Source organism: Suillus clintonianus (genome assembly GCF_016758775.1).
Source record: "Suillus clintonianus strain FC179 chromosome Unknown DEU56scaffold_45, whole genome shotgun sequence".
Classification (NCBI taxonomy): domain Eukaryota; kingdom Fungi; phylum Basidiomycota; class Agaricomycetes; order Boletales; family Suillaceae; genus Suillus; species Suillus clintonianus.
The window spans coordinates 210189-237270 of NW_024539269.1; the positions used below are offsets into that span (position 1 = coordinate 210189).

At 47.6% G+C, this 27082-nt stretch overlaps 11 protein-coding genes across 11 annotated transcripts; 5 read left to right on the forward strand and 6 right to left on the reverse strand.

The window, feature by feature from the left end:
• Positions 1 to 347: 347 nt before the first annotated feature.
• DEU56DRAFT_809520 (kinase-like domain-containing protein) lies at positions 348 to 2060 on the forward strand. Its single transcript, XM_041353476.1, has 8 exons — positions 348 to 630; positions 691 to 927; positions 977 to 1042; positions 1096 to 1278; positions 1327 to 1357; positions 1410 to 1447; positions 1502 to 1717; positions 1771 to 2060. The coding sequence occupies exons 1-8, from the start codon at positions 601 to 603 to the stop codon at positions 1969 to 1971; spliced, it is 1002 nt and encodes a 333-aa protein (XP_041207469.1). The 5' UTR covers positions 348 to 600; the 3' UTR covers positions 1972 to 2060.
• An 85-nt stretch (positions 2061 to 2145) lies between these two features.
• On the reverse strand, positions 2146 to 3907 carry DEU56DRAFT_809525 (kinase-like domain-containing protein). Its single transcript, XM_041353477.1, is given in 10 exon segments — positions 2146 to 2472; positions 2525 to 2734; positions 2781 to 2818; positions 2953 to 3139; positions 3191 to 3253; positions 3301 to 3418; positions 3467 to 3618; positions 3668 to 3755; positions 3800 to 3802; positions 3815 to 3907. The coding sequence occupies 8 exon segments, from the start codon at positions 3704 to 3706 to the stop codon at positions 2254 to 2256; spliced, it is 1026 nt and encodes a 341-aa protein (XP_041207470.1). The 5' UTR covers positions 3707 to 3755; positions 3800 to 3802; positions 3815 to 3907; the 3' UTR covers positions 2146 to 2253.
• A 557-nt stretch (positions 3908 to 4464) lies between these two features.
• Positions 4465 to 6205, reverse strand: DEU56DRAFT_809533 (kinase-like domain-containing protein). Its single transcript, XM_041353478.1, has 9 exons — positions 6097 to 6205; positions 5887 to 6039; positions 5715 to 5829; positions 5595 to 5657; positions 5345 to 5530; positions 5261 to 5291; positions 5175 to 5212; positions 4905 to 5114; positions 4465 to 4856 (listed from the first exon to the last, which is right to left on the reverse strand). The coding sequence occupies exons 2-9, from the start codon at positions 6018 to 6020 to the stop codon at positions 4596 to 4598; spliced, it is 1038 nt and encodes a 345-aa protein (XP_041207471.1). The 5' UTR covers positions 6021 to 6039; positions 6097 to 6205; the 3' UTR covers positions 4465 to 4595.
• Positions 6206 to 8602: 2397 nt separating this feature from the next.
• Positions 8603 to 10252, forward strand: DEU56DRAFT_858885 (kinase-like domain-containing protein). The gene is made up of 8 exons (XM_041355298.1): positions 8603 to 8846; positions 8896 to 9081; positions 9133 to 9198; positions 9264 to 9449; positions 9501 to 9531; positions 9584 to 9633; positions 9682 to 9879; positions 9928 to 10252. The coding sequence occupies exons 1-8, from the start codon at positions 8829 to 8831 to the stop codon at positions 10120 to 10122; spliced, it is 930 nt and encodes a 309-aa protein (XP_041207472.1). The 5' UTR covers positions 8603 to 8828; the 3' UTR covers positions 10123 to 10252.
• Positions 10253 to 10908: 656 nt separating this feature from the next.
• On the reverse strand, positions 10909 to 12038 carry DEU56DRAFT_913711 (kinase-like domain-containing protein; the record flags this gene model as incomplete). The annotated part of the gene is made up of 8 exons (XM_041357554.1): positions 10909 to 11058; positions 11108 to 11145; positions 11201 to 11231; positions 11284 to 11466; positions 11517 to 11579; positions 11627 to 11741; positions 11793 to 11950; positions 12006 to 12038. The coding sequence occupies 8 exons, from the start codon at positions 12036 to 12038 to the stop codon at positions 10909 to 10911; spliced, it is 771 nt and encodes a 256-aa protein (XP_041207473.1).
• Positions 12039 to 13652: 1614 nt separating this feature from the next.
• On the reverse strand, positions 13653 to 15206 carry DEU56DRAFT_409540 (kinase-like domain-containing protein). Its single transcript, XM_041346085.1, has 9 exons — positions 15161 to 15206; positions 14959 to 15108; positions 14784 to 14901; positions 14667 to 14729; positions 14421 to 14606; positions 14337 to 14367; positions 14245 to 14282; positions 13983 to 14189; positions 13653 to 13935 (listed from the first exon to the last, which is right to left on the reverse strand). Exons 2-9 carry the CDS (start codon positions 15099 to 15101, stop codon positions 13720 to 13722), a joined length of 1002 nt encoding a protein of 333 aa, XP_041207474.1. The 5' UTR covers positions 15102 to 15108; positions 15161 to 15206; the 3' UTR covers positions 13653 to 13719.
• Positions 15207 to 15650: 444 nt separating this feature from the next.
• On the reverse strand, positions 15651 to 17461 carry DEU56DRAFT_809561 (kinase-like domain-containing protein). The gene is made up of 9 exons (XM_041353479.1): positions 17142 to 17461; positions 16953 to 17085; positions 16838 to 16900; positions 16602 to 16787; positions 16521 to 16551; positions 16426 to 16463; positions 16166 to 16375; positions 15734 to 16116; positions 15651 to 15680 (listed from the first exon to the last, which is right to left on the reverse strand). The coding sequence occupies exons 1-8, from the start codon at positions 17273 to 17275 to the stop codon at positions 15901 to 15903; spliced, it is 1011 nt and encodes a 336-aa protein (XP_041207475.1). The 5' UTR covers positions 17276 to 17461; the 3' UTR covers positions 15651 to 15680; positions 15734 to 15900.
• Positions 17462 to 18975: 1514 nt separating this feature from the next.
• DEU56DRAFT_809571 (histone-fold-containing protein) lies at positions 18976 to 20124 on the reverse strand. Its single transcript, XM_041353480.1, has 5 exons — positions 19949 to 20124; positions 19846 to 19891; positions 19518 to 19747; positions 19380 to 19466; positions 18976 to 19257 (listed from the first exon to the last, which is right to left on the reverse strand). Exons 1-5 carry the CDS (start codon positions 20117 to 20119, stop codon positions 19213 to 19215), a joined length of 579 nt encoding a protein of 192 aa, XP_041207476.1. The 5' UTR covers positions 20120 to 20124; the 3' UTR covers positions 18976 to 19212.
• A 1733-nt stretch (positions 20125 to 21857) lies between these two features.
• On the forward strand, positions 21858 to 22767 carry DEU56DRAFT_738569 (kinase-like protein; the record flags this gene model as incomplete). The annotated part of the gene is made up of 5 exons (XM_041348671.1): positions 21858 to 22043; positions 22090 to 22120; positions 22175 to 22212; positions 22263 to 22481; positions 22531 to 22767. Coding segments are annotated over 5 exons (711 nt in total), but the record flags the coding sequence as incomplete, so codon positions are not given.
• A 594-nt stretch (positions 22768 to 23361) lies between these two features.
• On the forward strand, positions 23362 to 24979 carry DEU56DRAFT_981399 (kinase-like domain-containing protein; the record flags this gene model as incomplete). The annotated part of the gene is made up of 8 exons (XM_041359837.1): positions 23362 to 23642; positions 23693 to 23825; positions 23876 to 23935; positions 23984 to 24172; positions 24230 to 24260; positions 24312 to 24349; positions 24399 to 24512; positions 24683 to 24979. The coding sequence occupies 8 exons, from the start codon at positions 23362 to 23364 to the stop codon at positions 24893 to 24895; spliced, it is 1059 nt and encodes a 352-aa protein (XP_041207478.1). The 3' UTR covers positions 24896 to 24979.
• A 266-nt stretch (positions 24980 to 25245) lies between these two features.
• DEU56DRAFT_809584 (kinase-like domain-containing protein) lies at positions 25246 to 26976 on the forward strand. The gene is made up of 9 exons (XM_041353481.1): positions 25246 to 25375; positions 25478 to 25502; positions 25559 to 25667; positions 25720 to 25779; positions 25832 to 26017; positions 26073 to 26103; positions 26158 to 26195; positions 26243 to 26467; positions 26515 to 26976. Exons 1-9 carry the CDS (start codon positions 25309 to 25311, stop codon positions 26719 to 26721), a joined length of 948 nt encoding a protein of 315 aa, XP_041207479.1. The 5' UTR covers positions 25246 to 25308; the 3' UTR covers positions 26722 to 26976.
• Positions 26977 to 27082: the final 106 nt, after the last annotated feature.

Below are 27082 nucleotides of genomic sequence, written 5' to 3' on the forward strand. Positions count from 1 at the left end.
TCCACAGCGCTAAAGAATTCAATTTTATAATAGGCACTGTCAACCAGTGCAGCGTTAGTGGGATCCTTCAAATGATAGTCTGATGGAAAACCTACGTTTGTCCACGGTATTTCATACATCATGATTGCGTGACAGCATAATTTGGGCTGCTGCAATATGAAAGCATACGGAAGGATGGGATATGGCGCTCCCAGGTCACGACCGCAGAGCCTTGTGTACCTGCATCCTAAGTATCTGGCTTTTTCCAATCAGTCGACGAAAGAAAGTTCATCTCAGGCTATGTGTCAGCTGATAGCCTCACACTGCACAGCGTGTTTTACATAAAGTCACGGCTCCTGCCGAGCGAACTTTGCATCGCCGTCACATGTTTGATGAATACAGTGCACTGGCCCATGTTTGCCATCAAAGTTTCATTCAAACTGTCGGAAGATAGGCTGGCAGCATGGATTTATCAATGGGGTCAGACATTCACCGCCCCCACCCCGCGGCGTCTATATTCTCAATTATATACCTGCAAAATCAACCATTTGGAAAACGACAGAGTCGCACGGCGGCTGCCTTTCGCCACCTTGTGTGACCTAGTACTGTTTTTCTCTTGCAATGGGTAATTGCTACTCTCAAAAATCTGGGGTACGTCCATGTCCTTGCCTTCAATGGAACAGCAGTCTGAGTCGCCTCGGGCCTCGACAGACGATAAATGACAGTCCCCGGCCCACTCACCAGGAGATAAATGGTATCCCCCAGCCCCCTCACCAGGAGATAAATGGCAGTCCCCAGTCCACTCCCCCAGTTAATTTCAAAATCAAGCCCCGCAATATTCCTGCGACAGAAATTAAAAAACTTCAGGATTTCGCCAGTGGTACAGGCGGGCTCGGTGATGTCTGGATGTGTTCTTGGTCTCCACAATCTCAGGCAGGGACATCTAAGGTAATTGTCACCAGTTGAGCGAGAACTCCCCATATCCAACAATCTGCAGGTTGCGGTCAAAGCAGTTAGGGTCCCTCAAGCAAATGATATAAAACTAGTGGCTACCACAAGCAAGGTGGGAGCAAGAATTAACTGAAAAAGTCGTTGTTTTCATCAGTTTACTCGCAGAGGATTCGTCGCGAGGCTTACGTTTGGATCACCCTAGAGCATGACAATATTCTCACCTTTAGTGGCGTCGTTGATGGCTTTGGGCCACTTCCTTCGCTAGTTTCTCCGTGGATGGAAAATGGGTCGCTCGATAGCTATCTGAAACGGGGACATGTTCTTTCCAAAACCGAAAAACTGAGAATGGTACGCACCGTATCTTACAACACCGGACAAGTTCTGACATCTCTTCAGTTGAGACAGATGGCAGCTGGCCTCAAGTATTGTACATCTATATTTTTATCGTGTCTGGATTCGCCTGCTCACCGACCTGTTAGTACACGACAAAGGAGTAGTTCATGGCGATTTGACATGCGTACGTGTGGAAAGTTGTCACTATGATGTCTCAGGATGACAACTCGATTTATAGACCAATGTTCTCATTGATGACGATGGGAAGCTCCATCTTGCAGACTTCGGTCTCTCAATGATCCTTACAGAATCACAAAACACTACCTTTAATTCTTGCCATCCAGGCAATGCGCGGTGGATGGCGCCCGAGATGCTTGCCACACCTGAGGAAGGGAAAGTGGTGATGCCAACCAAAGCCGCCGATGTTTACTCATATGGTTGCATCATGCTTCAGGTGTGTTGTCCCCCATTCGATCAAATGTCAGTTACGGTGCTGATATCGTTCAGCTGTTTTGTGGACATGTACCTTACCACTGGCTAACGCAAGCGTATCATGTTATTGGGGCAAGACTCTCAGGAACAGTACCCTTCCGCCAATTCACTGACGTTGAAGATGGACACAAGGAGTATTCGTTGAAATGCATATCTGTGAATGTCAGAGATCGACCAGAGGCCTCTGGGATTGTCGATTTCTTAGGATCAGAGTAACGACATAAACAGACTAGTCCAGGATCATGTGTACATGTAATGACGTCCATGCTTGCTTCCCAATTTACTACTGCCTGTTTACATGTGCTACAAGGACTTGGTATTGCATGCAGTCCGCTGGTATGTAAGTATTCCTCCGCAGACTAAGTGCCAACCCAGCGGTGCGCTTATAGTATAGAGAAACAAGGAAGTGAGAATATACACGAAACGATATGATATATAGGACACAAAACCGAAGTTAAACATCAAGACAAGAAAGTGAGTCGTGTCAAAACCGACACCTTATAAAGAAGTCTCGTTCAACAGTGCTTGAAGATAGCTTATCACCTCTTCTACTGATGGACGGTCCTCGCTCTTCGTTGACCAACACCGCTGCATGAAATTTAGGTGACTGGGCTGGATCTTGATGGAGGAGTCGATGGGCTCCAGGTGTTTGAACCTAGCAGACACAAGATGTGTGACAGTCTTAAGCCACCAGTAAGGCTGTTTCCCATATAGGACCTGCACGCGGGGAGTATTACTAATGTTACTAGTAAGCCAACGAGAGACTAACCAGAAGCATGATACCGCCGAGAGCGTATATGTCGGTAGATCTGGTTGCGCATTGTATGGGCTGATTTTCCGGGGGCTCGAGGAGCTCTGGAGCGACCCAGCGAATTGCACCGGTGTGGTAGGAAAAGGTAGGGCTGGATTGCACCATGATATTGGAGATACCAAAATCTGCAAGGCGAGGCGATCCATCGGCAGCAACCAGAACATTGTTCTACAATGACGATAAGATTACGGTTGCACGGCATGTGTGAACTTACACTAGCGAGGTCGCCGTGTATCACATTTTGAGCGTGGACTGTGGAAAGCATAGGCATTAGTTACATCGGTTGGTTCCATGGTCAATTCACTCACGATACTGGAGCCCCTCGGCGATTTGTTCAAGCTATTGAAGACGCGGTAAGTTCTTGTGCTCGGCTTCGTAAATGACACTTACGAGGCGGAGCCTACCCATCATCGAGAGGGTCTTATTCGCCTTAAGGTAAGAGTCCAAAGTTCCGTTCGGCATCCAGGGGGAGACTAATGCGCGAGATGGGCCGAACTCCTCTACAGTGCCATGCAAGGGCAGTACATATTGATGCTTCAACGTGGCCCATATATGAATCTCGCGGTCAAGGTTCTGCGTTTCAAAAGATCAGATATGCGGCCTCTAGACAGTACCCCAATATACCTTGTTGATCCTGCCAACTTCAGGATCGCTCATATTTGGGAATCGTGGGGATTTGACCGCAACCTGACGTCAGAGTCAGGGCATGCAGAAAGAGTGAGTTTATGGTGTACCTCATCCGAACTTGCGCCAGAGTTCCATGTACACCTGTAAACATCGCCAAGGCCGCCCGAGGCGGTTGGGTAGTTGGTTTGCTTAATGATATCGCCTGATTTGATGCGGAGAACACTACTGTTCAATGATTACAAAGTCCTGACCTCAGATTAAGAAACAACGTACGAGTGCTCTGTGAAAAATGTAGAGGGACGTCCGCTGGGGATATGTTCATCGAAGGGTCTATTGGGGGTGTCGGAAATCAGGGTCTGGCTTGCAGGAATACCAGCAACCGAGGGCAGAGACGCTCGGTCATTTGGTATCTGCCCATCCTGTCGCTTAGAGTGAGATGAGTCGACGATTCCACGGACATGATAACCAACGTACAAGACCAAAGAATTGTTGCAGTTGGGTGAACTTGAACATGTCGACGGGAAATGATAGTGGTAAATACTTTGCTCCCTAGCACCGCTGTCTTATATGCAAACAGCATTCGTACATTGCAAAGTTATCCCCCACCGATAATTACGGGTGGAAGAGACTGCGTAGGGTCCAACTGAGGACTTCACGACTGGTACGAATTGACGCTGTGGATGGATCCGATCGACGGTGAATGCTGTCCTTCCACCACAGATGCCATTTCAGTATATACAGGCGTCAAATTGAAATTGATGTACGGCAGACAATGAGCATGATTCAGAGAAGTCTTGAGTGTGGTCAGGGATGTGAGAAGCACTAGCAGGGCGATAACAACAGGGGTCGCGCGAGGCAATGTTTGTCCTCCGCGGTTTCGGTAGCATTAGACAATCCTCATGGTAGACATGGGGGTCTTTGGCGCTCATACATTGACACAGGATCTGAAAGATACGCACCCATCTATGATGAGCTGTAAGATTAAGACACGCCGCGACAGCGTGTACTATCGCTCAAGCGCTCACCAGCACAATTGGCAACCGGGCCATGTTGGAATCGCTCTCTAGCCATGAGGTTTTCATTCATGCGGCTCATACCCCAAGATACGGAACGAAATTGACATTTCCACTGGCGTAAAGGAGGGGCTATGGCGGTAAGGTGGCCTGGCTTGAGCAGGCAGGCTGCCTGAGGCCTGAACCCTCTCACAAGCTGTGAGATTGTCTTCATTTCGTGACGGGTGAGGGTAAGTTGTCGTTACGTCCCCCGAAGCTCAGAATTTTGCTCAATTTGATCTGAATTTCATTTTTTCTGTGTTCGGAACGCAATCATATATTATAATTACTCGCCTACGTAACCTAGGTACAGTCCCACCCACTGGCAGACACGACGAGCGCGCGCTTAGTCATTCTCCCTGCCATCCCTCCTTGACCCACGACAACAAAGCAAATTTCATATCAGCTGGCATGATCTGATCTAGAAAGCTCAAGACCTCAACGGCAGAGGGGCGACTTGCTGCATCACTCCAGCATTTCTCGATGTAATCCCAGAAAGAATCTGCGACAGGCGGATTGGTGGGCCTTGAGGGCTTCTTGCCCTTAATTATCAGGACAGTGACTTGATGATCGCTTCGCACATCTGCATAGGGTGGTCGACCTGTCATAACCTGCGGAATCTCAGTCGCAAACCAACGCAACTAGGAATGCGAAAAAACCTGAAGCATAATACATCCGAAGGAATAAATATCGCTCGCTGGCTTTGGGGCAGTGGATAACTCTTCGTTCTCGGGCACCTCGAAGAGCTCTGGCGCGGCCCACCGCACATTGCTTCTGATGTATGAAGTCCCCGAGAGCTCAGAACACATTGTGAGGATCCCGTGGTCTGCCACGTGGGCATTGTGTTTCGAATCTATCAGAATGTTGTTCTGCCGTTCCAGACATGATCATCAGAGCCAGAAGGCGTGTATCAGACAACCAGTACTTACGGCAGTTAAGTCACCGTGAACAACGCCTTTAGAGTGGACTAGGCCACTCATCAGTGTTTGTAAAAACCATCAAAGATTCCACATACGGTAGCCGATAGCTCCAGCGACTTGCCGTAACTAAAGTTTAAATCAATAACATGATGTGCGGGCGCTTCAGATAAACAACTCACGATCCGGAGCTTTGAATCGATGGTCAAGTCTATGAAATTGTGCGCGAGATATGTGGTAAGCGAGCCGTTGTGTATCCAGGGGGACACCATCGCCGGAAGCAGCCCGAATTCGTGACTGAAACCGAGCAGAGGCAAAATATTTTTGTGACGCAGTTGCTTCCGTGCATGGAAATCGTCCAGGAGTCTCTGTCAAGACATGAGGTTTGAGCAAGTGTATCACACCATTGCAAAGGGGAAGCCAAGAACATACTTGAGTGATTCTGGCCCTGGAATCGTCGGTCACGACATCGATCCTTATGCATTTGACTGCTACCTGTCATGAATTCAGATCGCTGCCAGTGTACAGCCACATATGACGCAGCATGCTTGCCTCCAGGCCTTGACGTTTGAACGCCGTGTAAGTGCAATTCCACACATCAGCGAAACTACCTTGCGCTATGGGATTGGGTGAATTCTTGGATACAAATCCTGTGAGGTCGGGTAGGCTGCATTAGAAGTCACATGAGGTAGTGCGTTTTTACAGGATATTGAGATGGACTTGCTGGTTGTCGGGGTCTATCATCTCACCACCACCAGTGGCAGTTATCATGATAGACGGGCAGCCTTTCCACCCCAGTAACTTCCTCCAGACCCTCTCTAGCCAAGACCTGCAGTGGGATAAGAAAATCAGAATCATTCAGGTCGGTAGACTCGTGCTTCGTGAATCGTGCTCTTTTAACGAGACAGGCCCTCTTCAATAGCGTGACACGTACAAACAACAGCAGGCATCCGTGTGGGCGTAGGTTTGGGGGCGTATTATATAGGACATAAACAACAAGAACCAGCACTATCGAGAATCACATTAATATTGTTATCTTTGGCGTATATAAAAGGAAGGATATTGAAATTTGACACTCCGGAGTTTTTCCATGAGCAATCCATTGAAACGGAAACTGTAACACATTTGGATTGATCCTGGAAAGAATCTGAACTCCGCGGATATCTGAGAGATTACGTGTCCGCAATTGTGACGCTCGTCAAAAGCTTAAGCCGACAACGCTGATATTGGGTGTCCCGCGCCAATCCTTCCCCTACCGCCACCTCACCCTCGCCCCTCTTACCTTCCTCGCAGCGCAGGGTCTGGTGTCATCCGCAAGCAGGTGGAGAAGGAGGGTCTCCTATATCGTCGTAGCATGACTATCGGCACCACAAGGGCTACAGACGAAAAGGCCAAGCTGCTGCAATTACCAGTACGCCGCCCCCACTCACAAATGTCACTGGAACCCATTTCGGAACTTGGTGATTATTGCCGAAAATATTTGTTCGTAGAACATCAAATTGGTCTTCCTTTGCATCGTCGGAAGACGTTGTTCGTCGTGTGACGGCGTCATTCGCGATGATAAAATGTCGCAAGGCGAGAGGAAATCAGAGCTAGAAGGATCACGTGGTATCATGATGGTCCCAAAGACCCCAGAGCAAACGAACGTTCCTGTCGTCCGCCATAGTGACTCTTGTATTTAATCCAGTGCCGCTACTGATGCCTACGGTCATCTATGATTGCTGCCTCGAAGAGACATGCTGATCATTGGTGTTTTTTTTGGGCTCCCTCCGTCAGTACTTCACCAATCAATTGAAATCAAACATGCGTCTCGAGATGCATGGTATGAGCACGAAATACACGCGTGCCGGCGCCATCATAGGCTTCTAAGTAGATACATGAACTAGCAGGATAAGATACAGGCCAATGCCGATTGAATTGGTTATATACAAATGTACTCGCCAAAATTGGTGCAAATCCAATGTTCTCCTGCGGATTCGTCAACCGAAGCGTCCGAAACATCTATAGTCACCCCCATCTAATTATCCACCGTCTCTCCTAGCCCGCCCATTTATCCAAATCCATCTTCTCCGCCAAGCCCGTATACTACATCCCAACCATCTTCCTCCTCCACAATACGTTCGCTCCTCGTTCTCCCGATGCCAGCTTCTTGCGCTGAACGTCCCGGCCGGATTCGTGCTGCTCGAGCAGGACTAGCGGCAGTGGCTTGAAGGACCTGGACAAAGTCAAGCGTGAACGAGGCAGGGGTTGGAGCAAGAGGAGCGGGGTGGTAGAGTGCGACCGACTGTTATGAGTGATCATAATGTCAAACCTTCATGTTGATTGACAGAACAAATAAACGACGACGGCGAAGCGGGAATAAAGCGCCAGTAACTCACCGCCCAAGTTCTCTGCTACAACATACAGCCCATAAATTACTCAATGCATCGCCTGCCTAGGACAACGGAATATCGACACCTTGGGTATGAGCGAGGTAGCATACGTTGTATAGAAGCGAGGAAGGTTAAATGTCGTTGCAAATGGTTTATTTAGACAATAGGAGGGGCAACCAAGGAGCGCAGGACTCAACGACGGTAGCAACTGGACGGTAAGCGAAGACTGGGAAGCAAACACCGGTTTGGTCAACGACATGCAGCTAACAACAATAGCCTATTCCTATTTTTTATTTCAAAAGATCTCTTGAAATCACGTGGCATGACTCAGATAACAACTTCGCGTTCTTTTTAGTGGTGAGTACGTTCTGGATACCCTGCACTTTTGCACTAGCCTGCTAATAAGGCGGTGTTCACCATGGTCCGGAACTACACCGCAAAGTCTGGAGACACAGTTGATCTTATCCGCCAATGACAGGTGAGCGCTTTGCGATCTGACGTTCGCTCAACCCTTAAGAACAAGACAGGCAGAAACCATAAATATCTGAAGAACTATTTTCCTTTTGTACTATACCCGGGGACGATCACAAAGTATCGACACCTTTTTCCTTTTGTGTTAGGTCTTGTAGATTGCTGCACACAAGAAGAAGCTTGATCTCATGTAGGTCGTAGGAACATGACTACGCACAGGAAAGGTTTCCTTGTTCCCTCTGTCTTACTCACCACTGTTTCCGTGTCAAAGCATTCTGATCTTCAGTATTGGGGGGAAGCGGTCACTTCGCAAAGGGTGGTACAGTTCTTGGTCCGATTCGAGTCTGCCTCCCACAGATAACTGGAAAAAAACCGAGCAAACAGCGCTGCATAACGAGTTTGGACAACATAATCGAGCTGCGATGGTAGCTTTGGATGGTAAGGTTACGACAAAGATAAGCAACGGAAGATGGATGCTCTAGCGTCAATCTTGCATGCGTGTGGATCCATATTGATGCATATAAACGCACCGCAAGATATCTTCCTCCGAGTCTGATGGAAAGACATGGAGTAAAACAATCGTGAGACAATGAATCTCACACAGCCCATCAGATTTTTCCTTCATACTTGTTATCAAACGCTCAAAACCCTGAGCGTTAGGCTCAAACAGGTCACTGGGGCCTCGTAGTCGTGGTATTTTTGTGTTGATGGCATTGGTAATTTGTCTCTTCACAAGTGGTATATAAGGATGCCCACATCGTCTCCTTCATCCCATCAGTTGTCTACAACCCGTCATTTTGAACACTGAGAGCTTTACTTCGCAATGAGTAACAATTCCCCCGTAAGTCGATGTTGCTTTTACATTGATGTCAGACTAATTGCAGTGGCAGGATACCGATGTCTCTGATATGGATTACAAAATCCCACCATTTCTTATTCCTGCGACGGACATTACACGACTGGAACCATTTTATAATGGTTCAGGAGGACTTGGCGACGTCTGGAAATGTTCCATGTCTGTATCTGCGAAATCTGTGAAATCTACGAAATCTAAGGAATCTGCGAAATCTGAGCTTGTAAGTCTAAAAATTGTGGTAGAAGACCCGATATTGATCACAATCATCAAGGTCGCTGTCAAATCAATCAGGATCATAGAGTCGAACGATGAAGCACTAGTCACAAAAGCACGCAGGGTTAGTACATGAGGTTTATATTGACAGTTCTACTCGCTGATTGACAATTTCACTCGCCACACCAGGCAATTCGTAAAGAGGCTTATGTTTGGATTCTGTTGTCACATGACCGCATTCTCCCTCTCAAGGGTGTCACCGAAGGATTTGGCAAACTTCCTGCGCTAGTTGCTCCGTGGATGGAAAACGGATCATTGAATGATTACTTAAGGCGCGAACATTCCAAACTGTCTGGCCATCAAAAACTGGAGCTCGTAAGTGGATCGCTAATATCAAACCTAGCATATACTCAGCCACGATTTCAGATACAGGAGGTGGCTGCTGGACTTAGTTATTGTGCGTTCCTGATATGTTTTGTACGCACTATATACTAAAGACTATCTCCTAGTGCACGTCGATGTGCACGAAGAGGGTATCGTACATGGTGATTTGACAGGAGTAGGTCTCATTCTGATGTGCACGTAGTATTTAATTAATTGTTTTTAGACCAACGTTTTGGTCGATGGCTCTGGTCACATCCGTCTCGCGGACTTCGGTCTATCAATCATTCTCTCTCGGGCAGACAGCATCACGTTCAGCTCCTGTCATGTAGGAAACATGCGTTGGATGGCCCCTGACGTTCTCGCCTTGGACATGCCAACCAAAATGGGGGATATCTATTCGTATGGCTGCGTGGCGTTGCAGGTCTGTCAGATGGCTGGTCTTGAAATAAATTTCTTACAATAGTTCCAGGTCTTCTCGGGACACCAGCCCTACGAGGGGCTTAAGTCTGTTTTTGCCGTTACGATGGCAATGACCCAGGGAAGAGCACCTTTCGCTGTCATGAATGAAGACGGATTGGACGAACGGCTCACATCGGGATGCTTCAAGACAGCAGAAGAACGTTTGACGATTCAGGACATCATGGGTATTCTAGGGTTACAGTAAGCGTTGAAGTCGTCAGAGTGAGAAATTCGAGCGCAACCAAAGAGTACGAATACACGACATACGATAAAGATATGAGCATGTACGAACGAGCATCTCGGTCCTTTCCTCCGAGACTAATATTATATAGTATATCTTTTTTCAATCAGCTCCCATACTGCACGCAAGAAGGCTATTAGGATCATTCCGCGAATCCTTTGGGCCCATCCGAGACGCCCGCAGTATCGCCTTGGTGAAGCCATCCTTAAGATCCTTAAGATCCTTCAGATCTCCGAGAGCGATAGACGGCAAGAGGACGTGATGTGGCTCTCCTGGTGTCGGAATAATGATGGCAGGTGGTACATAAAAAAACAAGGAAGTGAGAATATACACGAAATGACATGATGTATAATGGGACACAGAACCGAAGTTAACATAAAGACAAGAAAGTGAATTGTGTCAAAATCGGGACCTTATAAAGAAGAAGTCTCGTTCGACAGTGCTTCTTGAAGATAGTTTATTACATCTTCTACTGATGGACGGACCTCGCTCTTCATTGACCAACACCGCTGCATAAAATCCAGGTGATTGGGCTGGATCTCAATGGAGGAGTCGATTGGCTCTAGGTGTCTGAACCTAGCAGACACAACATGTGTGGCAGTCTTAAGCCACCAGTAAGGCTGTATCCCATATAGGACCTGCACGCAGGGAGTATTACTAGTGTCACTAGTAAGCCAACGAGAGACTAACCAGAAGCATGATACCGCCGAGAGCGTATACGTCGGTAGATCTGGTTGCGCATTGTATGGGTTAATCTTCCGGGGGGTCAAGGAGCTCTGGAGCGACCCAGCGAATTGCACCGATGTGGAAGGAAAAGGTAGGGCTGGATTGCACCATGATATTGGAGATTCCGAAATCCGCAAGGCGAGGCGATCCATCGTCAGCAACTAGAACATTGTTCTGCAACAACGATAAGAAGATTACGGTTGCACGACATGTGTGAACTTACACTAGCGAGGTCGCCGTGTATCACGTTTTGATCGTGGACTGTGAAAAGATATGCATTAGTTACATCGGTCGGTTCCATGTTCAATTCACTCACGATACTGGAGCCCCTCGGCGATTTGTTTAAGCTATTGAAGACGCGGTAAGTTCTCATTCGTCGGCTTCGTAAATAACACTTACGAGGAGGAGCCTACCCATCATCGAGAGGGTCTTATTCGCCTTAAGGTAAGAGTCCAAAGTCCCATTCGGTATCCAGGGGGAAACTAATGCGCGAAATGGGCCGAACTCCTCTACAGTGCCATGTAAGGGCAATACATATTGATGCTTCAACGTGGCCCATATACGGATCTCGCGGTCAAGGTTCTGTGTTTCAAAAGATCAGATATGAGCCTTCAGACTGTACCCCAATATACCTTGTTGATTTTGACACGTTCAGGTTTACTCAGAGTTATGAATCGTGGGGATTTGACTGCGACCTGAACTCAAAATCAAGACATGCAGACAAAGCTAATTTATGGAGTACCTCATCCGAACTTGCGCTGGAGTTCCATGTGCACTTGTAAACATCTCCAAGGCCACCTGATGCGGTTGGGTAGATGGTTTGCCTAATGATATCGCTTGGTTTGATACAGGTAGCACTGATGTCCAATGTTTACAAAGTCCTGACATGAGATAAAGAAATAACATACGAGTACTCTGTGTCAGGACTAGAGTCGCATTCACTGGGGATATGATCTTCAGAAGTTCTATTGGGAGTGTCGGCAATCGGGGTCTCGCTTGCGGGAATACTATCAACAGAAGGCTGGACAAGAGACACTTGGTCATTTGGTGTCCGAGTCTGTCCAGCCTGTCGCTTAGGGTAAGATGAGTTGATGACTACACGGCCATGGTTACAAACGTACAAGGCCAAGGAATTGTTGCAGGAGGGAGAACATGTCGACGGGAAATCACAGTGGCAAATACTTTTGCTCACTAGCACCGCTGTCTTATATGCAGACAATATTAGTACGTCAACATCGCAAAGTTATCCCTACGGATAATTACGGCGAGAAGAAACTGCGTAGGATCCAACCGAGGACGTCACGACTGGTATCGGTCGAAATGATGCTGTGGATGAATCCGATCGACACTGAATGCTGTCCTTCCACTACAAAAGCTCATTTCAGTATATACAGGCGTCAATTGTGTTTTGATGTACAGCGGATAATGAGCATCAGACATCCTGAAGCGCGTGGCCAGGGATGTGGAAAGCACTGGCAGCGCAAGAACAACAGTAGTTGAGCGAAGCAATATCTGCTTTAGGCGGCTTCGGTACCATTAGACGATCCTTGTGGCAGAGTTGGAGTTGTAAGATGAAGACACGCCGCAATGGCTTGTATTGTCGCTCAAGCGCTCGCTGACAAACAAATTAGCAACCGGGCCATGTTGAAATCGGTCTTTGGTCGTGAGGTTTTCATTCAATGGTTCATGCCCCAAGATACGGAACGAAAAGTACATTTCCACCGGTGTAAAGGGTGTCAGGTGGCCTGGCTTCAGCCGGCTGCCTGAAACATTGTCTTCATTTCGTGCACTGGCGAGGGTCACATTTCGGTACGTCGCCAAAGTTCAGAATCCTGCCCAAATCGATCACCGTGATCAGTGAACTGGTGAGTTCTTGGCTGATCGCGGTGCTTTTACATGGTCATATATTGGACCATATGGTGACCTGTTGCCATTCCGAAGTAGATCGGCTCTCTATGGGGTGAAAAACTGTCAGCAACACCCTAAGTCTGATGCGGAATCACTAGCAAGACTATGATGAGGAGAAACAAGACAGATGATAAATTATTAAACTGCGATGGAAGAACTGTTAGACGAGGTCAAAAGCAAAGAACAAAATACAAACGGATGCGTCGTAACTAGAAGTTGAAGGTCCGCTACTAGGTCCCGGCATGGGGCGGACCGTGCTTTTTCACCACAGAAACGCAAGTCCCTGAGCCATCATGAGACCCACAGTGCTACCTGTAACCTCTGAAGTCGCCGCTCGCAGGTTCAACCCCTCCGCGCCCTTTCACTTCCTACATCATCGGCGGACGGACCTCAGCGTTGAGGCTTACAGTCGAGCGTATTTCTTTGGGCGGCGCTTTTCCATGCACACCACTTTTTGATTTCCTCATTCTCGTGTCCCAGCCTCACTCATCACACAAGTTTGCCACCCACTCATGCAAAACTTTAATGTGGTGTAACTTATCTGTAGTATCTCCTTCATAGTATATATTTCGATTCTTTACATCTGATGAAAGTGACTGCAACATCACCGTGGAGTCATGCTCGACGTCGTTGTCGACCTCGATGATATCCACGGGAAATTTTCGAGCGGGTTTAGTTGGTTGACTTGCAACGCACGGGCTCGTAAAAATTACTGGAAATTTATTTTCAAACACTACGCGGCGATATACCTAGTCGATTGTACGTTAGTAGAAGCTAGTCGTTCGACTCACGATATTATTCCTGACCTACCAGCGATCCGCGGTGCACACGTAGATATCTGAGGCACACTGGCAGCCAGCCATAGGGAGGTGTTAGCAATATTAGCCTCATGATTTTTGGTACGTGTTATTAGCGTATTATTGAACCCTAAAGCGCAGTGACATGATCTGACTCTAGAAAGCTCAAGACCTCAACGGCAGAGGGGCGACTTCCTGCATCATTCCAGCATTTCCCGATGAAATCCCAGAAATAATCTGCTATAGGCGGACTGGAGGGTCTTGTGGGCTTCTTACCCTTGATGATCAAAACAGTGACTTGATGATCGCTTCGCACATCTGCATAGGGTGGTCTGCCTGTCATAACCTGCGGAATCTCAGTCGCAAACCAACTCAAGTAGGAATGCGAAAAACCTGAAGCATGATGCATCCGAAGGAATAAATATCGCTCGCTGGCTTTGGAGCAGATGACTCTTCGTTCTCGGACACCTCGAAGAGCTCTGGCGCGGCCCACCGCACGTTGCTTCTGATGTACGAAGTCCCTGACAGCTCAGAACATATTGTGAGGATGCCATGGTCTGCTACGTGGGCGTTGTGGTTCGAATCTATCAGAATGTTGTTCTGCCGTTCCAGATCGTCAGAGCTAGAAGGCGGGTACAAGACAACTTGTACGTACGGCAGTAAGGTCACCGTGAACAATGCCCTTCGAGTGGACTATGGTACCGTTAGTACTCAGTGTATTTATAAATCATCGAAGCGTCCACATACGGTAGCTGATGGCTGCAGCGACTTGTCGCAACTAAGGGTTTAATGAATAACATGATGTGCGTGCGCTTCTAAGAAACAACTCACGATCCGGAGCTTTGATTCGATGGTCAATTGTGTAAAATTGTGTGCAAGATATGTGGTGAGGGAGCCATTGTGTTTCCAGGGGGAAACCATCGCCGGAAGCAGCCCGAATTCGTAACTGAAACCGAGCAGAGGCAAAAGATTTTCGTGATGAAGTTGCTTCCTTGCATGGAAATTGTCCAAGAGTCTCTGTCAAATCATGAGGCTTGAGCAAGCGTATCACATGGAAGGGGGAAGCCAAGAACATACTTTAGTAATTCTGGCCCTTGAATCGTCACCTGCAACATCGATCCTTATGGATTTGGCTGCTACCTGTCATGGATTCAAATCGCTGAAAGGCCATATATCATGCAGCATGCGGCTTGCCTCCAGGCCTTGACGGTTGGACGCGGTGTAAGTGCATTTCCACACGTCCCCGAAACTACCCTGCGCTACGGGGTTGGGAGACTCCTTGGATACAAATCCTGTGAGGTCGAGTAGTAGGCTGTATTAGAAGTCACATGAGGTAGTGCGTTTTTACAGGATATTGAGATGAACTTGCTGGTTGTCGTGGTCTATCTCACCACCACCGGTAGTTCTCATGACAGATGGGCGGCTTCTCCACCCCAGTAGCTTCCTCCAGACCTTCTCTAACCAAGACCTGCAGTGGGATAAGAAAATCAGAATCATATAGGTTGGTACCATAGATGGCCTGGAAGTGTAAATCAGTGTGGTAATGCAGATTTTGAACAGACCCGTCGGACCTCTTATATATGACTTCCGTCTAGAAAAATTGATTGTACCAGTAGTTAATAATAGAGTGAGTTATGGAATTTCACGTTACTTAACGAAGTGTAGCGTTCTAGAGAAATCGGTGGTGCCAGTTGCGGACTCCAATTTGCGCAGTTCATACTGTGCGGGCTCTTCCATCGAATCTGCGATATAGGACCAAATCACCGGCTGACTTTTCTAACAGCGCATTTACGCCCGATCCCACTGATATGCGACTCATTGGTTTACCTTACGGTCCTTCCCAGTGGGCAACTTCCTTGCTGCTTGAATCGTCTTCTCTGGGCGTCCCAACTGTGATCCTCAGCATGTGAATCAACTCGTTGGTCCGTAACGTGTAGCTTGAACATCAGTAACGCAAATTCAATTCCCGTTGGGATGTGTGCTATGATCGATATCGTGGATCTCACGGCGGGGACTCCAAAGCGCTTGGGTTATAAATTGTATTTGTGACGTTTCGTCGTGAGGCATACACGTTGCTGGAACAGAAGAAACCTGTATGAATCTATATCATTTCATTCGGAGACACATTGAACGCCCGTACGTACTGCCATAGATCTGGACATGTGATTAACACGAAAAGGTAGGGGTTGGCGATCGCAAGCCTTGGAGTGTGACAATCGAATCATGGGTCCCCCAAGTTGGGTTCTATGTAAAACGATGAATCCTCATATAATAAAGTCAATTTCCGAACCAGTTTGATACAAAACATGAGTTAATACATAGCATCTCTGTAACGATACATCAAGTCTCGGACTTCAGCAATAGGAGGTCGCTGTGACATCTCGAGCCAACATTTCTCGATGAAGTCCCAGTGGTAATCTTGAATGACAGGGGTCTCTGGCCGCTTGGGCTTCACACCCCTAAGTATGGCCACAACCACCTGGTGATCACTGCGAATGTCGTAGTATGGCTGCCGGCCCGATAAAACCTAGCATAAATGTGAACAAAAAGGTTGTAAATACACTCCATTGACAGACCTGGTATGCAACACATCCAAAAGAATAAATGTCGCTCTCCAGTTTCGGTGAGCTTGGCACACCCTCGGTTTCCGGAACTTCAAAAAGCTCTGGCGCGGCCCAGCGCACGTTACTCCTGATGTAAGAGGTCCCGTTCAGCTCGGAACATGTAGTCAAGAGTCCATAGTCTGCTAGCAGAGCTCTTCCGTCGCTATCGATGAGTACATTGCTCTAAGAGGATGTGAGATGGGTCACATGCATGCATACTCCATCGTGCTTACACCTGTGAGATCTGCATGTGCCACTTCATTAGCGTGGACTGAGTGCCCTTTATCAGCATATCTTAATGCAATAATGCGACAATGACATGACGTACGATAATAAAGACCAGCAGCTACATCAGCAAGCTGTAACGCTCGTGAGTTGCGGTGCGGTCATGTGATTGGGAAAGACTTACCAAGCCAATCTTATCCGCCTCAGAAAGTGTGTCATAGCGTTTATTGAGATAGGTGCTCAAGGATCCGTTAGGCATCCAAGGAGAAACAATGGCTGGTACTGGACCAAACCCGTAGGTAATCCCGCACAGGGAAACAATGTTATCATGTCGCAGTGGTTTCCATTTGTGAAAGTCGTTCATTAATCTCTGAAAATATTTCGTATCATTGTAGTGGGTTCTGGTTCATGTTAGCCAACCTTGTTGACGATTTCCTTGAAATGGTCATCCGGAATTTCGATCCTTACGCATTTGACCGCCACCTTGAAATATCATTAGATACCAGAATGCCACGGGCGCTAGATTGATACCGACCTCCACATTATGATCTTTGTCTGAGAATCTGCATTTCCATACGTCACCGAAGCCGCCCTGAGCGATAGCATAAGTAGATTCCTTGGCAACGTTCAGAGTAAGGTCGGTTAAGTCTCTAGACGACTCGGATTGGCTGCCGAAAGATTAGCCTCATCGGAGGAAGCTCTGCAAGAGACTGAGTCCACTCACTCATTACCACTGACGATTGCATCCGCGTGTGTCGACTCTGTCGAGGACGACAATTCTTTTTCGGGCTGAGATTTCCCATTTGTCCACCTTTTAGGCAAGACAAAGTTGAAGATCCAGGTGGTGAGGAAAACCATACGTCACTAGATTGGCAGTGTAATTGAATTGGGCAGGGTAGATCTTTATATGCCAGTACTCTCCAGAGATGGTGTATCAATGATATTTTCTGGCCTTCAGAAAGTTCTGTCTTTATATACAGGTCGCCAGTGCTGTGGTCTGCAGTGTAGCGCGTAACGCAGAGCCTAATAGTTTGCCCCGATCGGATACAGCCGTGCGAGGACTTAAATTCTCTTTCTTTCCCACCATCCCCGCGCCAGAATTCGGAACTCTTGTTTTCTCAAAACAGACTCGGAACTAGTTGCCCTGTGCGGCCATACCCTATGCTGCCAGGAAATACATAATGAAGTCCTAGGCTGCCCTTGACCAGACGTAATACAAACTACGAACTACAGCCTACATGCTGGGTAATTACTGCTCGCGTCCGCTGCTCTGCAGCCATATTGAACAAAATCTCAGTGTCCATCAGCGGCCTATCCGAACGGGAAAACTTCCGCGCCTTGGGAATGTTGAACGTCGCAACTTTGGTAAGTGTTCTTGGTTATACAGGAAGCAATGCAAATACCTGGAGCATATTTCCAGACGAGTAAGCATTGCTTCGCATGATATAATGGAGAGAGTCATTCCTCCTGAGAGATGGAGTCGTCTGCTTGAAAAACTCCACAGTCTCCACACTGGGCACGTCACTCTCCTTCAACTTAACACCACCGACGTTCGTTCATTAGGTTTCCCTGAATAGTACGAGTAACCAACTGTTCAGATTGAGTAAGACATAGCCATGTCTCACAGGACCAATATTTACAGCAGTCTCTCGATGGATGCTTCTTTGATGTCTATGCCATTGCGATAGAGTTTTATTGGGATCTGGAACCGAGAGGTCTCTGTGCAGATGCAGATGCAGATTGAGGGACCCGACTCCGTCCGGTCATCTTCATTCCAGACCTTGACAGCCTTAAGGCGCGGGCTAGGAGGGGTTGTGTCCGACCCCAAAGTTGAAGATTCACGCTTCAAGATTGGTCCTGAGCGAATATTCCATAGAGATTGCGTTGTCTGGCAGATATCTAATCTTTCCAGGAGCTCTGCATGTCGCCAGTCCATAGTTGTCGATATCCCAACGAGTCACAGACTTACACCACAATGATATGGAGTGGAGGTTCCTGTTGTAAGTATCTGATAACCATTACCACTGCTGGTCGCGCAACACTGTCACAAGGACAGTCGGCAATGAGAACACCATTCAAGAACTACAAAGGCCGAGTCACCACTGGCGGCATGCACATCAGCCGAGATATGATGGAATTAAACAAATTTTAGGCGTAGTTTACTAAGGCCATATGCATGAGGGGTCTTTCCAAGCCTCTTGAGGCAGAAAAGGGAATTTCGCACGGTGAACTTGCAGTGAAAGTATCACTTCAGGAGAGAAGAGCGCCTAAAGCTGTGAGTTAGTTAGATCTTGAGGCCTGAAGCTGAAGCCCTGCCCATGAGTGTATCGAATTCTTCAAACTCAGGGAATACCTATTGGACACTTGCAAGTCACGCTAACCGAAATTCCTGGGAGAATGCGAGGCTCCTAGGCTATTTCTAGGCTATGGAAGCTAGAACTTCGCGGAAATGTTTATCTCTGCTTCATGAGCAAGGAGCTTGCAGAAGACCAGCATTAATATCTCACGCTGGCAATAGATGTTGATGGCATGCTCAGACCGCATTCCATATTGCTGGCTGGCTATTGAGAGATTGGATAGGACTCTTGGCTCACGCACTATCTACTTGAAAGTTTCTGTATGAGCAGCGAACGCGTCGGGTGTGCAAATCTAATCGGTGTAGGTATGACAGCAGATGCTGAACGTCCTACCGCAATGCACTCTGGTGTTGACCCTGCTAAAAATGGAGACCTTCCCGCGCGACCCGGCGCATCCCTATTTCAAATCCATGATATATCGGTGGATGCATGAGCGGGTCATGATGCGTGCATTGCATTCGATGGCGCTAATAAAGACTGCAGCTGTGAAGAGAGGAAGTGAGAATGTCATACACGCTGCGCAATTCTCAGGAGTGGGAGAAAACAGGGTCTCATGAGAGAGAGATAGTTGGGTCTAACGCCACATAGTGCATCGCAATCCTTACCTGATCCAATACCACTGCCGAAGGCAAATTTCCAGATTCATCACCTGCATGATGCTCAGAATCCTGATGGGGAGCAGCTTGGCTTGGCTAGATGAAAATTCATTGAGAGGTACGACAAGCTGCGTTGGTAACACGTACACCTGCAACTAAGTTCGTCATACTTGACCCAGACCCCCCCGCAATGGCACCAGCCCCTGCACTACTCTGAGTTAATCCCGTAAGCCCCTCCTCTCTCGGGACAATGTCTATCAGAAAGTCGAATTGGTCTGACTTCGCAAGTGCCTTCGCAATATCGGCACGGGAGAGTGTTCGACGCTTATTTGAGTCGGCTATGATGAATGCGCGTGCGGTTATTTCAGAAATGAAGACTTCATGATGGGCGAAAGTGTGAAATTTTACGTGACGAAGCAGGGAGGAGAATGAAAACATTAAATTTCTGTGGCGGAAAGGGTACTGCCGGACGCACTTTCACATGCTTTGCAAAATAAGATAGGCGCGTCTGCTGCGATCATCTGTGAACGTAGTCACTGAGTGAGAACTCGGCATCGTTTTATGAAGGAGCGACATACCTTCACGTCTGGATCGCTCTTCATTACTTTCTTAATGCGAGCGAGAGGGAGTGGAGGATGCCGGTAATCTGGGGTCTCTTGCTCTGCCGCATCCACTTGCCGCTGCCAAAATGAACGAAGGAAATCATTGAGAGGCTCCCCGGACTGCACATATGGGGTGGTGGGCGACATTAAAGAGTAGGTGGGAAGATCTATCAATTCGCGTAGGGTATTATTAACCTTAACCCTAGATTAAGGGCAAACCATGACTTACCATGGCTGCAGCCTGCGGCTAGTACCCTACCACACCCATCAGCGCTCTGGGAGCATCGCATTCTGTCCTTCATTTCCTACTTTGTCACATTGAACGCGTTTTATTCGCTATGCGTGCAGCGAGGCAAAGAATCTCCGTCGAGAGAAATGATACCTGCTGTGAGCCTGCGACCATGCGGCAGGCTCTGTCAAGCTTGGTATCAGGATTGTCACATCTCGCAGCTTTAGAGTATATGTGCACACACAGATACGTAAGGACGTCGTTTGGAATGCCCTTTTATCGGTCTCAATCATGGAAAGTGCTTTGGCAGTTCATGTGAATAGGTCCGTTGAAAATTCATCTCAGTTAACAGTAACTTTGCAATAATTGAGTTGGAGAAGTGAGTCACATAATAGAAGGAACGAATGTCTTCCATCATGGTCTGCCTAGGGGAGGCTAGAGAAGTCACAAGTTCGTATCAAAGCTACCGAGTTAGCGGGGAACTCTAAATGTGGCACCACCTTCGCGGTCTATTAGTGAAAGGGTTAGGGTGATTGCTTGCATGGACAAATACATTTATAGGCGCCAATCACAGGTAACTCCTCGTCTGTCGATGGATTACCGCTATGTTGATTATGGTCCAATTGCAGTGTGGTGACAATAACCCTGGCGCACCTCACTTAGTTAGGCTTTCGGAAACCTAGAAGTGCATTCATGAAGGAAAGCCATTTATGCGCACCGACTTTTCTTACTGTATGTTTCTACGGATTACCCCATGCGCAGTAATGCAGTATGGCCTCTTCATCCCTCATCAGTGTTCTCTCGTGGTGTCGGTCCATTCTTTGCTGTCTGTTCTCCAAGAAGCTTGCCGGCTCGGTTCCAGCCACTGGTGAAGACCCGGACCCGGACCATGATAATGCTCCGAATAATGTTGTCAATGCACCATCTCGTGATTGTGATCAAAATCACGAGCTTCTAGAGCACAAGTTAGTGAGTGATTTTTAGGATCCTTCCATTGTAATTCTTCTGGTGCATTTTAGTATGGAGGAACTGAATTATAACACAGCAGAATGCTGAAACTTTGGCCGCACCCGCACGTCAAAACTCAGTTGATGACGTTTTGCGCACTGGATCCTCGTCTAGTGCATCGACTTTACCTTTTACAATGCCGGCGCAGATTTGCACCACAAATTCACACCACAACCCAGCAGAAAGAACATCCAAGCTCCAACTGTTCTCCAAAATACTTCGGATACTCCAATTTGGTGTGACGTCACCTGGAGTTGGTTCCCCACAGTCAACTTCTAACTCGAATTCAAACGATCCGACAAACCTGTGAGTGCCAGCTAGCAAGTTCAAACTATGGCCTTGAGGATAACATGGTCCAGAATCCGTACCCTACCTGATTTAACAGGCCAACTGAATCGTACGAGCGCTTATGCTACTTCTTTCGGTGGGCTGAGTGACATCTGGCGATGTACATGGAACAGGAATGGTAGTATTGTTGTTGTAAGTGCGTCCCGACTTTCTGAGCATGTCCGAGTCTGATGAAGACACCGTAGGTGGCTGTGAAGTCGATCAGGAGTCAAGCACTAGACGAAGGGGATGCGAAGAAAAAAAGCAGGGTAGGTCAGCGTGCTCCGCACAATCCCAAGTGTTGTTTATTGGTTATTATAGAGGCTTCGCCGTGAGCTCAAAGTTTGGTTGAGACTTAGACACGACAATGTCGTCCCACTATACGGCACCGTATCCGGCTTTGGTCAATTTGTTGCCATGGTTTGTCCCTGGTATGACAACGGATCACTTTCAGGTTATCTTGAATCCCTTGGCGAAACTTTGTCCTCAGTCAATCGTTTCCAACTGGTGCGTCTTGTATGATCTGTCTGAATGCGTACCAATGCCTTGGCAGCTCAGTGATATTTCTGCGGGTCTTCAATATCGTAGGCTCCTTGTTCTGTTCTGCAGCATAGTTGTTAATGATTCTTTTGCCCCAGTTCACTCTTGCTCCGTTGTTCACGGCGATCTTACTGGGGTGAGTAGATGGTTTCCTGAATTCATCACTGATGATGACCATATCTGCAGTCCAATGTCCTCATCTCATCCGATGGGAGGGCCCATCTGTCTGACTTTGGTCTCTCCGTCATCATTGTGGATTTCGTGGGCACGTCTTATTTTACGTCTGCATTGAGTGGCACTGTGCGGTGGACAGCACCCGAACTTCTTGAAATTCCCGAAGACGATGCAATCATCATCCCGACATCAAACAGCGATATATATTCGTTTGGGTGTATTATGTTCCAGGTTTGCCCGATATTCATTCCTTCATCACCTAGTCTCACCTTTGCGTCAGGTATTGACAGGCAAAGCACCGTACTCCGAGTTCAAGCGAGATGCACAAGTTGTGGTTGCAATTTCTCTCGGAACGAAACCGTCGCGTCCTGAGTACCCTGCTATCGGCGATAACCATTGGCGTTTCATTCTGAACTGCTGGTCCATCAAGGACTGCAGACCATCTGCCCAGCAGGTAGATGAGTACGTCAAAGGCCAGCTCCACCTCTTACAACATGACGCATCGGCTCCCGGATAATCTGTCGGGGCTGGCTTAACCTCATGCCTATATGTACGGACTTAAATTGCTATTTTCGTGCAACATATACCATCGCTCTGAGTTCTGTATTCTCGAGAAGTTCTTCCATAGCAAGCACCCCGCAACAATACTGACCGCAACGCTTGATTCGGTATAAGTGGACTACTCACATCGGTTATCCGTGCCAGACTATTCTCATCTGATCCAATGAGGTCAACGCCTTCTATGAATGGCTTCTACAGCATCCAAATCTGTCATGGATCGTTCTGATAGTGATCATCCACTATCTAACGATCTGCTCACAAGGGCTGTTGCTCACCTTTACCCAATTGCTTCAGTGCTGATCACCTCATTGCTAGAGCGTCAACAATATCTTGACATCTCGTACGGGATGGTGGTTGCAGTGAGCGCTCCTTGCATCTAAATCTTATCCTTAGAGTTTCACCGGCACCGGTATCTCAGGATAAAATTTACAGGCCAACATGCTAGCCATAGTGATCTACCAGATCTAGGGTCTGTCCTCTTGCATAAAAGATGGTATACGGCTTGTGATGGATTGCGCTTATTCTCTCCTCATCCTGTTGCCACTTCTTGATGTCAGAACAGTCAGAACAGAAGGCCGAGTCACCAGTTAGCCCAACTCGTGGGTGGTCTCCAACCGCATTCTGGGAAGCGGTCCGTCGTATTCTGCCCTCTAAGCCTCCTATGAACGGCCATCCGTTGGAGTCCGGTCCAAATACCCTAGTGTGTAATTATATTTCCTCTATCAAGAGCATCCTGTCGAACCATTTGCTGCAGGATCAACCTCAGATAGACATCATACATCACCTAGCGGCTTCACAGCCACTCACACACCATGAAGCTGAGGAACCAATGTTGGTGACTTGGCGATTCTGACATTTCACTCTAAATGATAGCGAATTAGATACCTCCACCCGATAGACGGCCTTCCTGATCTCAGTGGACAGATCAAGGACAAGGGTGTCTTCCCTCACAGCATTGGCGGATTCAGTGACGTATGGAAATGCATCTGGACTCGGATCGACAAGAATGAACGGGTTCGTTTGAATTGTATCCGTCGGTCGCACACTTGTTGACTGTCCTCCAGGTCGCTGTGAAAGCAATCAGGATTCAAGGCGACGTCAAAGACAGAGAGAAGAAGAGCAGGGTAAGCTGTCGACGTCCGCTGTAATTCCGCGATCTTATACTGTTGTAGCGCCTGTGTCAGGAGGCAACAATATGGGTGACCCTGAAAAATGAGCACATCTTGCAACTCCTTGGACTTACATGGGGGTTTGGTCCTCTTCCAGCCCTAGTTTGTCCGTGGGTTGAGAACGGTTCGCTGAATTCTTACCTGGAATCGAAGCAGCACAGGGATATCTCTTTGAGGCTGAGATTCTACATCGTAAGTACCTATTCGATCTTCCACTTTACCAACGACTTACGTATCCTGTGCTCCAAGCTCCAAGGAGTGGTGTCAGCAGTATCATATCGTAAGTACTCTCGAACAAGTGCATGGCTTCTTCTGATGGACGGAATTCTAGTTCATTCGCAAAATGTCGTACATGGCGACATCACAGGAGTATGCTCATAAACCGTAATATTAATTTGGCAATTAACATTTGCTACAGTCGAACATACTCATCAATGGACAAGGAGAACCGCTTCTGTCGGATTTTGGCCTCTCATTCTTGGACATGGAGCTCACGGGAAATTCGTACTTCACGTCCTGCAAGCCAGGCAATGTACGATGGGCTGCACCGGAATTATTGATTCCCCTGCAAAACGGATCTCCGTGCCGTGCGTGTGTAAAGAGCGATGTTTACTCTGTGGGCTGTGTGATACTGCAGGCAAGTCAGCCATGATCCACGTTGTGGTATCAAATTGCGAATATGATGTTGACTCCGTGACACAGGTGCTTTCTGGCCGCGTGCCCTACGCTGCCTGGACTGATTATATGGTCATCAGCGAGAAGTTTAATGGCACGGAACCCCCGCGAGTTCCCGAATCTCCCATTGATGACCGTCATTGGCAATTTATGAGACGCTGCTGGCGTAAGAAGCAAGAACGATCTGTAAAAGTGAAGGATATCGCCGAATTCATCAAAAAGGAACTGGAATCTAGATGATGCACGGAAGTTTGGGAGGCAATCAGCTGTAGTTGTTGTACTGTATTCAGACTATATATTTTCGCCGGTTACCGCGGCGTTAGCTTCAGGCTCAGCGAGCATGAGAAATTGCAGCGCGTCTTCCGATAAACAGCAATCAATTGCCTTGGAAGTTGAAATGCTCACTGCCATTCTTCACTGGCACCCCGAGGCCCACAAATATCGCAAGATGTCATGAGGCGAGATGCCACAGAAGCCTCGATGCAGAGATACAGTCACAGCTAGTGAATTATGTGAAAATTGTCGTGGAAGCGCCTAGGCAACTATAAGTACGTGTACTGTACGTTTGCATATTTATCGAACCTTACTCCCGAAGTGCTGGGAATTGACCTTTCAATAATGTCTGACCGCGACGACCGTCCTTCGGTTCGGTCATGGGTTGGAGCCATCATTTCTGGATTCTTCCAACAGCTGCCTCTCTCAGGCTTGTGGCAAAATCAGGCAAGTTTTGCTTTTTTTTCTAGGCTGAAGTTCGACCAGCACATCCTTAGTCTTTCGAGTAGTTCTTCAATAATATGCTGATGCGTATTGCATTCGAATTAGGTGTATTCCGCAGAGAGTCGGACAAGAATGTATCATTCATTTCTACTTGCATCAACAATAGTCTAACACTCTTCTGTTCAGTGGTATTCTTACGGGGCAAATAGAGGGAAAGGGAGCCTATCCGACAGCATATGGGGGGTATTGTGATGTGTGGAAGTGCAGCTGGAGGAAGGATTCGGGAGCCATCGAGGTATATATATGTCTCAATGGCGTTTCAGAGTACATTGACTGACAAACTGCAGGTAGCAGTCAAAACTGTCAGAGTGCACGGAAGTGATTTAGACAGGGAAGGGAAGAGCAAAGTAAGTCCTTCAAAATTTCACTTGCTACGAATGTACTCAATATGAGATACAGAGACTTAGTACAGCAATTGAAGGATGGCTGCAGTTGGATCATGACAACGTTATACCAATTTTCGGGATGACGTTTGGATTTGGTCCCTTGCCAGCCTTGGTATGCCCGTGGATGAAGAATGGCACCCTGACACGTTACTTGGAGCAAAATCACCATCAAATCACTGCCTCAACCCGAAAGGCAATGGTGAGCGGCCTTCATGCGTTTCACAATTGTCGACCCACTTCACGGCATTATGTAGCTCCTGCAAGTCATTTCCGCAGTTCGTTATCGTACGTATTAACTTTTCATCTGTTTGCTCGCGCCAATTTAAGCTTTTATAAAAGTGCATGACCATGGGGTCATTCACGGGAGTCTTTCTGGGGTATGTATCACTTGACCCTACCGAGTGACGCTAACACCCCATTTTAGTCGAATATCTTCATCAACGATCTCGGACAGGCGTGTGTGGCTGACTTTGGGATGGCAGCTCTATTGCTGGAGTTTTCTAGCGAGTCTTATTTCTCTTCTTCCATTGGAGGGGCGGTAAGGTGGATCGGACCTGAGCTCTTCCAAGTGCCTGACGAATCAAGTAATTCTGTGGGCTTCCCTAGTACTCAAGGTGACGTATATTCCTTTGGGTGCATCATGCTTCAAGTGCGTATCTTTGTGCCTCAGTGAATATGTCCTCAGCCTCGCCCTAGATCCTTTCTGGCCAAATCCCTTATCATTACTTCCAGCGTGACACACAAGTCTTCTTTGCTATATCTACAGGCGTCAAGCCGTTACACCCAGAAAGTTCCTGTGTTAACGATTCTCAATGGGGCGTTATCCAGCAATGCTGGTTGGGTCCTGAACAACGGCCAACTATGGAATACCTTCAATCTTGCGTTAATGAACTAGATTTCTAGGCATGCTCACTTGTTACGACCTTACGAAGTTTGTCCCCTAGGTATTTGGTTCCTAGTAGCACTGCACGAACCGGAGATGACGAGCTATACTTCCATACTGTAGTACAAGTACAACTAGTAGGTACCAGCTCGGGTTCCTGGAGTTTGCACGTTATTGTTTACTTCCCGTACTCACCTGTAATGCTTCATGTCCACTCTATGCTCTGACTTGCTATGCCCCAATGGTGAGTGTGCGCAGGCCTTTTTACCATGTTGTTGCCGACGCCAGTCCAATAGACGCTGATTCTCGAGTAACTGATCAGCACGTTTCCCACGGCCCATCATGCCATCAGTGTTCGGAAGGCCCGCAAACGTCAAAGAA

Excerpts from the sequence above, each read along its gene's own strand:
- DEU56DRAFT_809520 (XM_041353476.1), top strand. The coding sequence starts at position 601 with ATGGGTAATTGCTACTCTCAAAAATCTGGG. Across the intron at positions 928-976 it reads CTCAGGCAGGGACATCTAAG|GTTGCGGTCAAAGCAGTTAG; the intron begins GTAATTGTCACC and ends AACAATCTGCAG. Across the intron at positions 1,718-1,770 it reads ATGGTTGCATCATGCTTCAG|CTGTTTTGTGGACATGTACC; the intron begins GTGTGTTGTCCC and ends GATATCGTTCAG.
- DEU56DRAFT_809525 (XM_041353477.1), bottom strand. The coding sequence starts at position 3,706 with ATGTTCAAGTTCACCCAACTGCAACAATTCTTTGGTCTT. Across the intron at positions 2,819-2,952 it reads GGGTAGGCTCCGCCTCGTAA|TCCACGCTCAAAATGTGATA; the intron begins GTGTCATTTACG and ends TGCTTTCCACAG. Across the intron at positions 2,735-2,780 it reads TACACGGCGACCTCGCTAGT|AACAATGTTCTGGTTGCTGC; the intron begins GTAAGTTCACAC and ends TCGTCATTGTAG.
- DEU56DRAFT_809533 (XM_041353478.1), bottom strand. The coding sequence starts at position 6,020 with ATGATTCTGATTTTCTTATCCCACTGCAGGTCTTGGCTAGAGAGGGTC. Across the intron at positions 5,658-5,714 it reads TCAAACGTCAAGGCCTGGAG|GTAGCAGTCAAATGCATAAG; the intron begins GCAAGCATGCTG and ends AATTCATGACAG. Across the intron at positions 5,292-5,344 it reads TCGATTCAAAGCTCCGGATC|TTACGGCAAGTCGCTGGAGC; the intron begins GTGAGTTGTTTA and ends TTTAAACTTTAG.
- DEU56DRAFT_858885 (XM_041355298.1), top strand. Across the intron at positions 9,450-9,500 it reads GCCATCAAAAACTGGAGCTC|ATACAGGAGGTGGCTGCTGG; the intron begins GTAAGTGGATCG and ends CCACGATTTCAG. Across the intron at positions 9,880-9,927 it reads ATGGCTGCGTGGCGTTGCAG|GTCTTCTCGGGACACCAGCC; the intron begins GTCTGTCAGATG and ends CAATAGTTCCAG.
- DEU56DRAFT_409540 (XM_041346085.1), bottom strand. The coding sequence starts at position 15,101 with ATGGTACCAACCTATATGATTCTGATTTTCTTATCCCACTGCAGGTCT. Across the intron at positions 14,730-14,783 it reads CCAACCGTCAAGGCCTGGAG|GTAGCAGCCAAATCCATAAG; the intron begins GCAAGCCGCATG and ends AATCCATGACAG. Across the intron at positions 14,283-14,336 it reads CGCTGCAGCCATCAGCTACC|TCCACTCGAAGGGCATTGTT; the intron begins GTATGTGGACGC and ends ACGGTACCATAG.
- DEU56DRAFT_809561 (XM_041353479.1), bottom strand. The coding sequence starts at position 17,275 with ATGGTTTTCCTCACCACCTGGATCTTCAACTTTGTCTTGCCTAAAAGG. Across the intron at positions 16,376-16,425 it reads CACATGCAGATCTCACAGGT|AGCAATGTACTCATCGATAG; the intron begins GTAAGCACGATG and ends ACATCCTCTTAG. Across the intron at positions 16,117-16,165 it reads TTGGATGTGTTGCATACCAG|GTTTTATCGGGCCGGCAGCC; the intron begins GTCTGTCAATGG and ends CATTTATGCTAG.
- DEU56DRAFT_809571 (XM_041353480.1), bottom strand. The coding sequence starts at position 20,119 with ATGTCGCCCACCACCCCATATGTGCAGTCCGGGGAGCCTCTCAATGAT. Across the intron at positions 19,748-19,845 it reads ATTTTGCAAAGCATGTGAAA|TCTTCATTTCTGAAATAACC; the intron begins GTGCGTCCGGCA and ends CCCATCATGAAG. Across the intron at positions 19,258-19,379 it reads CGGCAGTGGTATTGGATCAG|CTGCAGTCTTTATTAGCGCC; the intron begins GTAAGGATTGCG and ends CTCTCTTCACAG.
- DEU56DRAFT_809584 (XM_041353481.1), top strand. The coding sequence starts at position 25,309 with ATGGGTTGGAGCCATCATTTCTGGATTCTTCCAACAGCTGCCTCTCTC. Across the intron at positions 25,376-25,477 it reads CAGGCTTGTGGCAAAATCAG|GTGTATTCCGCAGAGAGTCG; the intron begins GCAAGTTTTGCT and ends CATTCGAATTAG. Across the intron at positions 25,503-25,558 it reads TTCCGCAGAGAGTCGGACAA|TGGTATTCTTACGGGGCAAA; the intron begins GAATGTATCATT and ends TCTTCTGTTCAG.